At 37.1% G+C, this 15,067-nt stretch overlaps 1 protein-coding gene across 1 annotated transcript in view; it reads left to right on the top strand.

The window, feature by feature from the left end:
• Window positions 1-15,067, top strand: part of PIK3C2G (phosphatidylinositol-4-phosphate 3-kinase catalytic subunit type 2 gamma) — a 173,366-nt gene that overhangs the window by 43,470 nt on the left and 114,829 nt on the right. The window contains exons 11-13 of the mRNA XM_033514641.1: window positions 6,672-6,867; window positions 9,560-9,682; window positions 14,697-14,828. Coding sequence (XP_033370532.1) covers window positions 6,672-6,867; window positions 9,560-9,682; window positions 14,697-14,828 — 451 coding nt within the window. The remainder of the gene's footprint in view (window positions 1-6,671; window positions 6,868-9,559; window positions 9,683-14,696; window positions 14,829-15,067) is intronic.

Below are 15,067 nucleotides of genomic sequence, written 5' to 3'. Positions count from 1 at the left end.
AATAATAATAGCTAAAGAGCTAGCATGTCAGCATGTCAAAGCTGGTGTTAAGAACATGTCTGAGGAAAACCAAGTGTGAGTGCAATGGCCAAAACTGATCTGCAGGAACATTCTTTCCCCAGAAGTGGGGAAAGCCATACTACATCTTCTCCTTTGGGCATCACAAGTTTTCCTTAGTCCCTGTCTTCTCAGTGCCCACCTCCATGATAACACCATGATCTAGGGACACTAACCTTGAGAGGAATCCAGATGATATTTCTGCTGAAGCTAGAAGTAAAAGCCAAATAAGTGGTGAGTTGTAAGCTCCTGCCAAATTCCCCTTTGTGTTTCTTTTTCCCCCTCATGTGCTTCCCACCTTTTTTTTTTTTACTTCATTGTACTTAGCTGTCTAGGATTGCAGGCGTGCAAAAATCCACAAGCCTGTGACCCAAAATTAAAGGCAAATCATAGCCTTAGCTCAGTGCTGTTAAATCTTTCCAGATCTCTAGGAAGCTAAGATCCATGTGCTTGTCTTCCTCAAGCAGCAGATTTGCAGATGAAGTTGGAATTGACAGCCAAGGAAAAGCCAGACTGGGTTTCCCATTTATATTGTTCCCTTTTGTCTCTCGTATGTATTCATGTTTATCTTGAAGAAAACAGGATCAAATTTTAACAGCAAGAGCAGCAATCTGTTACTCCAACTAATAATTTCAGTTTCTCCTTTTCTTTTCCCCAAGAGATGATTATTACCCTGAGTATATAAAAGAGTTTTGTTTTCTCCATTATAATTTCTCTCTACTAAAAGAGAAAAAGATAAAGGATACTATTAAAATTAAAGCCTTACTTAAAAAAAAAATAGTTTAGAAACTGCTTTAACCTTTCTCTTTAAAACAGATTTTCAGAGGTTCATTATTAGTCATTCACCATGGACTGAGCATGTCAAAGACTATATTCAAAATATCTAGCCTCGATTTAGTGTTCCAATAACTGCCTCTATGAACAGTGTTATCTCTGTAGAACAATTTATGCCACTGCTGTGAATAAAGCAATACTTATCCACATTATGCCTAAGTCTGGATCACGTTCTTTTTCCTCTCTATGAAGTCCTTAGAAGATTATATTCAAGTTTTAGTGCTCAAAATATTTTCTTTATTCCTTGTTAAACAGGAGGAACCATAAGCATTTCTAGACATTAGTACCTTTCTGCAGCATCAAGTGTTCACAGAAAATAAAGATTACTCATGTTAATAGAGACTTAGCATTGGGGTTTGCTGCAATCCAGAGTATGAAAAGGCTGCAGGCTGGGACAGACCTGAGCCTGTGTGTGGCTCTCAAAAGCTGATGAATGAATGTTTATTCTGTGTCCACAGCCTTGATACTTCAGGCAGGGATTTCACCAGATCAGACATAAATAAGCAGCTTTCAGAATTTGATCAGTAGTTCTCTGGGACTCATCCAAAAGGTCTGGTGTGCACCAGGAACTGATGATTTTGAGTCAAAAACCTTTTCCAACTGAATTGCTGGAGTTGTTATCTTTTAGAGTCAATGCAGAAATGTAATGCTTACAATACATGTAATGAAGTCATCACTACATTTAAGACTGTAAAGTTTCTTCTTTAATTGTGCTTGGGATTTGATACTTATTTCTAGACCTGATAATAAAAGCATTCACAACAGGAAGGTTCAAAAAAAAATGGGAGAAAAAGGAAAAAATTAAATGTTTTTTTTGTTAGTGTTTCCTTTGGAGCTGAAAAATTCTCTTCCTTTCTTAGCACAAACACATTACATTTTTGTTTTGGAAAAAAACTCTTTTTGTCTCACAATATGAAAAAAATCTTAAGGGATTTTTATTGATTTCATTCCATTTTTTTATGTCTCTCTCCTGAATTGTTTCCAAACCAGAGCTCAGCTCCTCACCTCTAAGTTGTTGCTGTGCTGCATTCTGATATATTGTCCCTATATCCAGAGGCTTTTTAATCAAGAACAATTTTTAAACAACTACAACACCCCAGTTCTTCACAAAAAGTAGACAGAAGTTATCAAGGCATTATAAATCATATAGGAGAAGAGACATTTTTGATACCAGAACAGCAGGAGATTTTTAAGTTGCTTTCAAGGGGTAATCCATAGGATTCTTCAACTACTAGGAGGAAACAATCCAGTAAATATTGGTGCTTAGAAACTGCATCTGACCAGCAGATATTATGATAAGTATTAGATATTATCATTAGTAGTCTAATGAATGCTGCTTAGCATTTTACCTAAAGGTCAAACGGGGTTTTTTTCTGTAGTTTTGGTTTTGGGGTTTTGTGTGTGTGTGTCCTAAACTGTATTCAGGACCTTGCTCTTTTTTTTTTTTCTTCTCTCTGAAAATAAGTTGGAAAGGAAAAAATCAAGCTCCATTTCCCAAAATTATTTTTAATCAGCCAAAAGGGTCATAGGCCTTCATTCCAAATTCTGTTCAACCAGATTTTTGTCATGTTTTACCTGGAGAAAAGTGTACAGGTCAGAGAGGGTGTTTAACATGTACTGAACTGACATCATCTGCTGGTGCAGTAACAGCAAAGTCCCTGCTCTGTTGGAAGATCTGGCAATAAAATAATATGTGAATTGTAATACTGGACTGAGAAGAAAATGTAAGTGGGTTTCTGTAAGGAATAATCTACTAGGTGTATTCATTAACACTTTCAGGATTGTGGGGATTGTTCTGTTTCTCACTATGGGTAGAATTTATTCCTTCAGACTTCCTGTACAAGGAGCAGGAATCTGTCAGAAATAAGCATATCTGGCAGCTGTGGTTAAAGTTCACTTCCCTTGCTCTCATCTCATTTCTGCAAGTCAGAATTCTCCTCACCTTCAGTGAGAGAGTGATGGCAAATAATTTCACAGCAGAAATAAATCACGAGGTTTGAGTTGTGAGATTATTAATCTTGGTCATGGTTCACTTTGCAACGTGGTCCATTCATTGTCTCTTACATACTGGGTCTGCCTGAGACACCCTTCTAGAAAATAGGTTTTGATGTAGCTGAAACTGTGAATCTGCTGTAGGAAGTGCATGGCCTGTGCTTTGTAAATCAGTGAAACACCAGTCCTTCCTCAGCTGAGATTTATTAAAAAGCATAAAAAGCAGTAAAAGTTCCCTGGCTTCGTGAATGGATGATATAATTTCAGCCTACCATATCCTATTCAGCAGCTCATTAAAATACAGTGAGAAAATGCTGAACAAGTTTTGTGAGTAATGGATGTTTACAGACTACCCAAGATGTTTCCCTCTAATTCAGTTAATTGCTACTGGTCCTAATGACTGAAGAATGGGGCTTGGAAAAGGGTTGATTCTGGCACAGAAACCACAGACTGTTTTATAACTGAGAGCTAGCAAGAATAAGAAAAATAATGTTGAAAACATTCCTGGACCTGCAGACCAGATCATACTTGGATATTTGCTTAAACCTGAGGAACTCTGCTCTTGAAAATATCTTCATTCTGTATGGCCTAATAATTAGATAATTAATGCTGAAGTTCATTTGTCTCCCTTGGCTGGCAGCTGAACTGATTGCCCCCCAAATTGTTCCATTGCTGCCTTCACCCCTCACATGTTGTTATAGCAGCTTGAGGGGTTGTGTTTGGCTTTGTCTGATTGTCTGCTTTTTATATATCTGACATCAGTTCTGAGACTCAGGCAAACCATGAGAATCATTTTTCTGCAAACATGGTCAATGGACAGGGAAGCTTGGATGTGATAAGCACCTTACATCTTAACCTCTTCCTTCTCTGGCACATGTAAATTTTCTGCTATGGAAAGTACTCCATTGTGTGTTTTCTCCTGACTTTATTATTTGGGAATGCTTTGGTCACAGAATATCCCCTTCTCTCTGTGGCTTAGCTGAGATAGAATGCATTTCTTCTTGTTCTGGAGACAAAATCTGAGATGTTGCTTTACCACCTATAATATAGATTGAAGTAAAACTGTGCATTTTCAGACTCTGAACTACCATTTACCTTCTTTTGAGAAAATGCTGAGAAATCATTCTATTCAATCTATTCAGAAATCATTGATTTCAATAGGCCAATTTTCATAAATAAGGGGTTTGCTACTACACTACATTTACCTGTTACACTTTGAAACATGGAATCTCCCAAGGATCAGTTGGTCCTTAATGAAAATAGTGTGGTGCTTTTCAGATAAAGTACTGGTTCAAAGAATAGTCAGCTGATGTCCTCTTCTGGACCTCTTAAGAAGGTTCCATGTGGATCACTGTGGGTAAGTTCTTGGCATGTAAAAGAATTCAGTGCAAATTAAACATTTAACTTGCAGTTACTAAGTGTTTACACATCCAAGAGGACTGGGAATGAGAATTAAACAGTGTTCTAGGGAAAAAAAATCACTAGGTAGGGCCAAAGATCTTTTCAAAACCCTTGTGGTGAAGGATGACAAATGTTGAAAATACTAAAGAGGAAAATTAAAAAAGGCAATTAAAGCCAAGTGGTGGACAGAGAGAGTAGAAGGACTGAGATTTTTTAACCTGTTGATCTCTAAAATGATTCCGTTTTCAAGACCACAAGGTGTAGTTCTCTAGCCAGTCCTTCATATGTGCAATAATTTCCTGTCAGTATTCTCAGAGGCAAACCTCAGTATATGTCAAACTATTTAAATTTTATGTGTATTTCTGTTGTTACATAATTAAAATTTGTCTATTATGAAATGAAGATGAACAATTTCTTTGGACTGTTTGCAAGCCATTTTGTGACTGAATATTTCTGGGTAGTTGATGGTTTAAAGGTAAAAGGTATCAAAGAAGGAGAGTAAAATTCCTGACTGATGATAGGGTGTTTTGGAAACATTTCTGTCAGGAAACTGAGATAGCTAAGTCCAGGGAATGGTGATATTTGTATCTGATGCTGGGCAGGACTGCTGCACCTATCCCAAGTCCAAAAAGTCTCAGGCTTCCTATTCCTGGGTTGTTTCTTCCTTTCCTTTTCTGTTTTATTTGATAGACTCTGTGAGCTGAGAGCTGCTGACTTCAGTGGCCAGGCAAGTCCAGGGAATGTGTCAAGAACTGTAACAGGTGGTGAGAGTATGTTCTTGATCATGTAGAAAAATGTGAGTTAGTGTCTCTTTATGGACTTTTTGATTTGGGTTCTTTTCCCTTTGAACTGAAGATTGATGAGACGGGAGGCGAGTTTTTTCTCTCGTTCGGTCTCAGTTGTTTATTTTTTCTTATCAGCATTACAAGGTACAAGGAGCTGTGTGCACTATGATAGAAAAGGGGTAAAATGGCCAACAAAGATCTTCTTCAAGGTCTTTTATATGTCCATTTACCCAATTAACAGATGCCAACTAAGTTATTTTTATTAGTGACCCAATGACCCAACACTTCTGTGCTGCACTGTGGCATTTTCTACCCAATCACTCATTTCTACCCAAAAACCTCCAGGAGAAGAAGATGAAGAAGAAAGAAGAAGGACAAGAGACAACACCCTAAATCCTCCATCTTGTCTTCTGTTCTCTAAACTACCTTAAACTCTAAACCTCAACCCATTCACCCAGTGATTCAAGAAACTTTCTAATCTACACATTTACACTTTTCTTATTTAACTTTAACATTTGTTCTCATGTATCACCATGAAAACATGCTCATGATTTTCATATTATATGAAATTCAGTGGTTTTTGTGAATCCTATAACTAAGTATTAAAAACAAGGGCACACACACTGTATCTCATACTCCAACAAGTTAGAAGGGTAAAAAAAGGAGAATTTGTGGTTCTCCCCTTGGAAAAGACAAATCAGCCTGATCTTGGAGCAATGCAATGTGCTCTGACACTTTCTCTCTCAACCTAGCCCATGCTTGAGAAATGAGTGCCCTTAACAGCTCTCTTCACTTGATGGAGGCTGCCAGGACTGGGGATTTGAATTTATACTGGCAATCAGGCAAGCTACTCCAAAAACAGAGAGGGAAGATGGATAAATAACAGTAATTGAGGGGGGGAAAATAAATGAAAAAAATTAATAAAATTTAAAAAAATAAAATAACAGTACTGCAGAGCTGAAGGCAGAGGATGTGACATAAATAAAGGTGTTGTGTAAGTTAGGGTACAGCCTGCATTTCATATCTATTTGTATAATGTATTTCAGTGTCCATTTTTGTGTAATATTACCATCATTCCATGACCACCTGAATGCTGTCTTTTTCTGATTGTGGCTGCTGTTTTATATGTTTTATTAATTGTTTACCTACAGTTGCAACAGCTTTATATTTAACCAGTGCCTTTTCTCCCTTCTACTGCTGCCTTGCCAGTTCCCTTGAAGTAAGTAGCTACTTAGCTGCTGAAATGACAGAATACCTACTGAATAAAAATCCTTCCAGCACAAAATTTCAGAGACTGAAATGGCATATCTGAGGTACACAGTGGTTTGCTGAAGTTGAAAATGCTTACTTTGAAAATGCCTTAATTTGAAAATGCCTTAATTTGAAAGCACTGTAGTGAAAGTCTGTTAATGATACACCAGAAATGAGCTAAGGCTGGTTTCAGAAGCACAGATGGCTAATTGGCTTCAGTTGTACGTTATGTCATTTTAATTAAATTTTATTAGGAGGCATTTCAAAGCCATAAATGATGGTTTAGGATAAATATAGTTCTTTATAAATGACCTATTGCTAACCTTTATTTATTCCTCTGTCTCCTCTCAGTGTTAATAGAGGCTGCTGTGACTGAGCTCTCCATGGCCATCTCTTGCCTCATCCATGTCTACAGCAGCAGCTTTGATGCCAATTTCCAGCTTGCCAGCACACCCAGGAGCCCTTTATGTGCAGACATCAGCCTAAATTCCCAGCTGAGCTTCACTGTTTGTGCTGCCCATAACATCCCAGAAGCCTGGGTGAGCAGGTAGGAGGAGCAGCAGGAAGAGTTCAGAAGATGTGTTGTGTTGTCTCTTTGGCAGGAGTCATTTTTCACAGACACCAGCTCACCTCTCCTGCTTTGGTGGTGGTCCTAAACCAGTGTTAGAGGCTGTGTGATGCACACCAAGGGTGTTTGGGGTGGGGCTTGGTGTGGTCTCTGCAGGACAAGGAGCTGGAAGGGCTGGAGGTCCTGTTAAGCAGAGAGGTGTTTTTGTTTGAAGCTCAGTGAGGTTTTCTCGGCACATTTTGCTCTTGGTGTGTTCAAAGTGTGTCATGTGGCCAAACAGCTGAATGGGTGATGCTCTTCAGAGATGTGATTAAAGTTTAGAGATCCAAGTATTCCTGCTATCAGCATAGCACAGGAGAACAAATGGATGCAACCTGAATAGAAAAAAGAGACAACATAATAAAAAGGTAATAGGAATATTCTCTTCTGTATTGCTCAGATTTGGTACAACTAGTCTTGTCAAGTAACTAGCCTGAGTAAAACTGGTGTTCTCTTACAACTCCAGTGTGATCAAAGGGGGACAGGTGAACACAGTCTGGTAGAGTTATTTTTATGAGCCAAAAAATTGTTTTCAAAGTTTTTTAATTTTCCCATTGCTCCCTCTTTACCTTCAGTCCCAAATGACTGTGGAATCATTTGCATTATACTGTCAGCAAGAGACTGTACTTTACAGCACTGCCTGTAATTAGCCATTTAACAAAAATCTGAGACTTTGCATTAGTTAAGGTAAGAAATACAGAGCTATAATGACTCTCCTGGTTTCAGATGTTTATACCATTCCCACTGCTTTTTATGTTTTACCAGAAAAATGTGATAGTACCCATAGCCTAAAGGCCACTGATGACTTCAATGCTATGTCTAAGCACATGAAAATGAGAATTTTTCTTCCTCTTAATCTCCCCTTCCAGTCTTTCCAATATTCATAACTAGCATGGACTTCTTAACATAAATTGCTGCTCTAACACTTGGTTTCCTCAAGTTCTTTTATTGAAATTGTTCACATGCATGTTCCTCATTCTTATTTTTCTGCACTGCATGAATTATGCTGGCAGTGTCATGGACATCATGTTCTCTTTCCAAAAATCAAAAGTTATGACCTTGCAGCTGTTTTAACATGTATTTTAAGATGTCTATATTCCTGCATATGTATAATGTATAAAATGTATTCTATAAAAAAGTATACACATTATAACATATATTATGTATCAGTACTTTTGTTTAAATAGCAGAACTTAATGATTTGATTGTATTAAAACTTTTTATTTCCTGAACTATCCTCCAAATCCTTGTAAAGTTGAGGCTCTAAGGGAAGTATTTCCTAGTTCTACAAGGTAATTTTTTCTTCTCTGAAATGACACCCCATAAGTACTGCAGATTACAGATAATTTTCTTTCAACGTAAAAAAAAAATAAAAATAATAATAATAAAAAAAAAGCAAATCTGTTTCAATAATTATAAAATATATTAGAATGTTCTGGAAGAGATAAACCATCATTCTTATAAATATGGTAAAGTCAGGAACCTTCAATTTGGGACTGCCTCACATTTCCTGTTCACATTTGTCTGTTTCCCACATTCATCATTCTTGTCCAAAATGAGATCTAAAGCTGAGCCTGGCAGGAAGATCTGGAAGTTACAAGACTAATTAGGAACATTAGTTATTTATAATCTATTTTGACTAATATTTTAAAAGATTTCAGTAAGAATAATATGAAACAGATATTCCCAGACCTAAATTTCTCTCTGAAGCTGCTCAATTCACTTTCTGAAGGCCAGCACAGAGGGCTTTAATGCTTCTGCTGTAAAAAATGTATATATTCCCTTGAGTATGAATCTGGTTTTTACAGATTGGGAAGAGAAAGAATAAATAGAATCATAGAATACCCTGGGTTGAAAAGAACTTCAAAGATCATCCCATTCCATCCCTGGCCATGGGCAGGGACCCCTCCCACTGTCCCAGGTTGCTCAGAGCTCCAGCCTGGCCTCGGATGCTTCCAGGGATGGGGCAGCCACAGCTTCTCTGGGCAGCCTGTGCCAGGGTCTCCCCACCCTCACAGGGAATAATTCTTTCCTAATACCCAATTTAAATCTAACCAAGTTCAGTTTAAAGCCTTCCTTTGTCCTGTCACTGCATTCCTTTATGAAATATCCCTCCTCTGGCTGCTGGAAGGTGCTCTGGTGTCTCCCTGGAGCCTTTTCTTCTCCAGGCTGAACAAGCCCTGTTCTCTCAGTTTTCACAAGGGAGGTTCCCCAGCCCCCTGGGCATCTTTGTGTCCCCCTCTGGCCCTGCCCTGACAGTTCCATGTCTTTCATGTGTTGGGGGCCCCAGAGCTGGATGCAGGTGGGAGATTTCTTGTTGACTCTATGATGAGCAAGTACCAACACTTCACTTATGTCCAACTTTTCATTTGCTGCCATAAGGAAAAAAAAAATTAATGTCAGAAACATGGAACAGAACCCAGACTTCTCTTTAACTCTGAACTTCAAGGAAAAAAAAAATAAAAAAAACCCTAAAAACCCCTCCACACACACACTAATATGATATGAATTATTATAATTACTTTTCTCATGTAATAAAGGACTTCCATAAGTTCCTGAGTGGTTAAGTCCAAATATACCGTGCTTGACAAAGAATATTACAATTAATTTTATTTTTTTTTCTCTTTTGTAGCTACAAAGTTTTCTCTTTTTCCTGTTTACTAACTTATGCTGGGAAGACAATATGTCAAGTGAAGATTTGCAAAAATGCTCCAGTTAAAAGATCCTTCTTCTTCCTGGCTGACTGGAATGAGAAGTGAGTTTTGGTCTGTGTTTGATATATGTTTGTCTGACAGATATTACACATCCAATATTCATTTAAAAAAAAAACAAAACAAAACAAAAACAACCCCACACATCTTTTTTTTTTATGGATGTTCTTCTGAGCCAATTAAACTGCACAGAATTCACAGAAACTTAGAGAGACTGGAATGAGAAAGAAATAGGACAGGCAGAGGAAGGGAAATAGGACCAAGGTAAGTCTGGTCTAACAATAAACTAAGTTTTTGTTCACTGGAAGTATCCAGGAGTGCTGGAACTGAAAGCAGATACAACCAAAGGCTGTATTTCTGTATTTCTTTTGAGGAATTCCACCTTTTGGATCTACCTTTAGTACATCTGCAATCCAGCTTGAGAACCTACTGTAACATTTCCTCAAGGTTCTTTTTTTATCAAGCAAGGTAAAAGTGTTGGTTTGGCTTTTTTTGCCAAAAAAGGTAAAAAGTGTTGGGCTTATTAGTTTGGGGTTTTATTTGTTTGTTTGATTTGGGAGAGGGGGGGGCGTATTTTATTTGTTTTGTTTTGTTTTGTTTTGTTTTTTGGTTTTTTATAAGAAGGATCTACAGTTTTACAATGAGGACCTTAATTTGATGCTGGAGTTTTAGGGTAAAATATTCCTATTAACTGTGTGTGTCACACTCAAAAAACATTCATTTAAGGCAATGGCATGAAAATAAAACATATTTGGAATAGGTGAGAGAGAAATATGCTTTTTTTTATGATTTGGTGGTGATATGGAATTCTTTCAGTTTCTGGAGAATGACATATTGGTAATCTTTGAAAATGTTGGTATTTTGCATCACTGTTTATTGTATTTTAAATCTGAAAGCAGCTTGATTACATTAGAACTGAACAAAGGCCACAAGTCTGAAAAGCTTTGATTTTTGGGTTGTGTTTTTAAATTACAATGGAATACAAAATGTAATTCATAACTTCCCTTTGCCTTTTTCTGTGACACACGACAGTTTCAGACTGGTCAAATGGAAGAAGAGCTTTTCATGCCAAACACATTTATCTTAGAGGAGGGATATAGGAAAATTAGTATGTCTGTGTATGATTAAGAAACAAAATGGGTTCACTTCTGCAAAGTATCCAATTAAGTTTAGGGTTGACATCTGCTTTGGTGCCCCCATTTGTGTCCATAACATTTAAGTACATAACCCTCAGTCTTCTGTATGATTGGAAAGTAGCAGCTGTCCTTGTGTTTAAAAAAATCACATTATTCCCTTTCCCTCTACAGGAATTTTTACCTCATCCAGATTTTGGTCAAGTAGTTTCTTATGGTTCATACAGGCAGATAACATTGAAGTGTATGAGGATTATATTTCTTATGAGCAGTTTTGGCTTCTAAAAAGTGGCTAATTCTTTTCTGGAATGCATGTTACAAAACATTTGCTAAAACAAAAGATAGAATAGAAATACATTTTTAGTTTAACTGAAGCAGAAACTCTGCTCTTCTTCCATTTCATGAAAGTGAAAAGCAATCAGGCTGAAGCTTCAGGCTTTCCATTGAAACATCTCCCTTGCAAAATCATTATTAAATGTGCACAATTCCATCCAAAAGCTTATTGGAAAAAGAAGAAATTAAATATGCAAAATCCTTTCATAGGTCATAGATGCTTGTAAGAGGCTCCTAATGTCAGATTTAAAAGTGTGTGTAACATAATAGTATCAGTTTGTAAGATCACCTTTTTAATTTTTATTGTTGCTTGATTTCCAAAAAAAAACAAAATTCAAAATCCATTTCAAATAGATTCGAAATTAAAATCTTGAAAATTTATATCAGTCTGGCAGGATTTTGAATATTTCCCTCAAACATTAAAGGTATTCCCATATTTTCTGCCTCAAACTGATTGACCTAGATTTGTTTAAGTCTCAATAAATGAGGGGAGGTTTTTTGAACCCCTTGGCCTGAGGTCCAGGCTCAAAATAGAGATGGCAGGTGAGCATTTTCTATCAGCTACCAGCCTAAAATGGAGAGTAGGTTTAGGTTAGATGTTAGTAAGGAATTCTTTGCTCTGAGGGTGGTGAGACCCTGGGACATGTTGCTCAGAGAAGCTGATCACAGCTGTAACAAATGCCTGTGGTAAAAGGTCACCAGGAAGAGGCATCTAGTACATCAGCAAGTCAAATATTCTGTGTTTAGCTAGGGATCATTCAGGCCATAAAATGAGCCTGGCTAATTCAAAATGAGTTCTGGTCTCATATTAGGATTGATTTGAACAGAGGAAGAAGAAATGGCAAGTTGTGTTTTGGTGATTAGGTAGAGAGCTTCTGCCAAAGACAAGGCTAGCTTTATTCACTGATTTTCATGAATTTAGTTTCTGTTTTAAAGTGCTTTGACCAGTTAATGTCTTAATTTGAACTTGATGGGTTTTATGTATAAATATGAGCTTCTGTTAAAGTCTTTTATCATATTTAATCCTTCCCAGAAAGTTCTCAGAAACAATGTGAATAATTTGGTACCTGAGGGATGTTGCCTTGTGTAGTGCTTCTTCTGTTTGTTATTTTTTGAGTCTAGTTTTGCTTTAAAACTTGTATATTACCTTTGGGAAGTGTGATTGTCTTCTTGGTTCAGAGTCCAAACAGGCTGGTACCATTTAGCTTATAATGTGTAAAGACCAAATTTTCCCCCCTTATTTTCCCATCAGTTTCATTTTTCAGTGGCTGAGATCTCTTAGTTATTTTCTTTGGTCTTAGCTGGTTGTTCTTAATGTATTTATTTCACCATCTCCTCTTTTTCCAACCTTCATAATTTATGTTAAACCTACAGACACGAAGTATGGAATTAACATTAAGCCTACCACTCATCACCTCAGATCCTTTCTTGGCAGTAGGTTTCCCTCTTCTCCATATTTTGTTTGGCTTTTCTCTTTTGTTTCCATTCACTCAGAGCACATCCTGGGTTTCCCCAGAGCTCTTGTGTGCTGAGTTCTTTTAGGAAACAAGTGGTATAACTTTATCTGATATGTGTGAATGGCACCTTCTCAGTGAGCAGCTTCTTATTTCTGGCCAGGGTTCCATCCCCTTCTTCTTAGTCACCCTCAGTCACCAAGGGTGACACCAACTGGGTAAATTCAGACAGGCATTAATTAAAGTTCTTAAAAGCAGATATTCCCCTATTTTTTGTGTATGACATGTCTCCAGAAGGGAAATTTTGGTCTTCTTTGGCCCATACTTTAACTCTTGGGATGTGTAACTTGTCAGAGTTTCCAGGCTCTTTTCCTGCTAGAAGTAGGAAAATTGTGTCCTGGGGGAACTCTGGCAAGAATTTGCTATCTTCAGTGATGATCCTGAGAGCTTTTCTTCACTGCTCAAGGTTCAGACAGAGTGTTAACAATTGTCTGTATCACAAAATGCAGGTCTTGATTTTTTTATTATTGTCTCTTCAAATCATGAATCGTTCTTTAAAGTTAATTCTGTCAAACATTTTTATGTAACAAGTGTTGTCGACCTCTCAGTGAAAAAGACAGAACAACCTATTTTTAGCAGGTAAACCAGTTCAGTTTCCCAATAACTGTTTCTAACTAATTATGAGTAAAGAAGAGTGCATGAGCCAGGGAAAGCAAACTTGAAAGCTTTAAATAGGGACACGTGGGAAGACAGTTGAGAATTGCTTCTCAATTCTGTTCATGGTAATCAGAAAGAGTGGGAAATGGCTGCCTTGCTTTGTTATTCAAAGGGGGAGGTGTGCACATTTGCATAATTTCCAAATGTTGGAAGACTGATGATCTGAAATTTTGACATTAATGCTAATTTGCAGTACTTCAGATTTTCAGCTGAAAGCCATCTACTTTCTCTCAGTAGCTCCTCAGCACATTCAAGGAAACTTTCTCAAATTCAATAGAAATTTGATAGATTTGGAACTAGGAGCAAAATCTTATGCTGATTTTTCCTTTTACTATTACCACATCTTACTTCTAGAATCTATAATTCCTATGTTTTACAGGCTAATATACTTTTTAAATGCAGTTTCTACTTGCTGTTTAAGTGTGACCATATCTTTTTAAAAATGCTGCATTGCATTCTTCTGTCACTCTATTACTCAGATTTATCATTTACTCTGTTTTCTTAATCTCCAGTTTATGCAGATTTTTTGTCTTTTTAATGACTATATTACCAATGTGGAATAATCCTTGTAGCTCCCAGTTCCTTATATTGACTTTATTTATACAGAAAAAAATGTAATTAATTTTACTCTCCACTTGAGAAATTCAAGTTTCCACTGAATATACATGGAAAAGGCCAGAAAATTATCTCTTCAGGAAAAAGATAAGCACACATGTGGGTAATTACATGTGTGATCTTTCAATACAGCATGAAACTATTTTGCTTATTGGAATAATTTTGAGTTATGATTTTAGATCAATTTTTATAAACTGTATGAATGAACTGAATGACCAAGCAAGCTAATGGTCAATGCAAAGTCGAGATGAATATTGATGAAAACTGAATTTTCTCACTAAAAAATTAGGATCTGTCATTGTTGTTAAGACAACATCTATCTTTAAATTGTGGTTAAGAACTATCACACCACCAAAGCACACCTGAACAAGAGAATGATTATCATACTCTTGTATGAGAAATTCTTGGGGTTTTTTAAGTGGTGTTTTCCTCTGAAGACACAAAACAGCCAAAAAACTTCCGCTTTTCGATTCTCCCTTAACGGGTTGTTTATTCTGAAATAGCCTTTCATTGATAAGGTAATTCCAAAGCAAAGTTTAATTAAGCTTTTCCTGCCTCTGCCAGCTCTAGTAGTTACCACTGAAGTGAATGAGATCTTATCTGCCTCTTCTCAAATGCTACAACTCAGGCTGCCAATACTCATCGATGGATTGAAGGGATCTGCATTTTCCTTCAGAGTGCAACTTCTGTAATTTATAGCTCAATATATGTGTTAGAGCATCTAGAAAAATGTAGAAAGAACCCACTTGTTGTAAAAATGCTCAAATTTTCTTAACTTTTCTTTTTCTTTTCTGATTTTCTTTAAGGGTCAACTTCCCTCTACGAATAAAGGCTCTTCCAAGGGAAACAATGCTGACAATAAAACTAATGGGAGTAAACAGCACCTCTAAAAATACAGAAGTGCTTGCTTGGACATGCTCCCCGTTGTATGCAAAAGAGTAAGTTTGGTTTTGTGTGACCTTAAGAAAAGACCATTCTTGAATAGTGTTGCACTCAACCTGGGAGCAAGAAAAAAAGACAAAATTATTCATTTCAGGACCTCCTGTAAGACTGAAAAGGTCACTTAGAGCAAACTGCTTTTGCTGTACCAGTAAGAGCCCCATCCACTCCCCTTCCCTTCCCTTCCCTTCCCTTCCCTTCCCTTCCCTTCCCTTCCCTTCCCTTCCCTTCCCTTCCC

The sequence above is a fragment of the Parus major genome, chromosome 1A, assembly GCF_001522545.3.
Source record: "Parus major isolate Abel chromosome 1A, Parus_major1.1, whole genome shotgun sequence".
Lineage (NCBI taxonomy): Eukaryota > Metazoa > Chordata > Aves > Passeriformes > Paridae > Parus > Parus major.
This window is presented reverse-complemented; position numbering and strand designations above follow the sequence as displayed.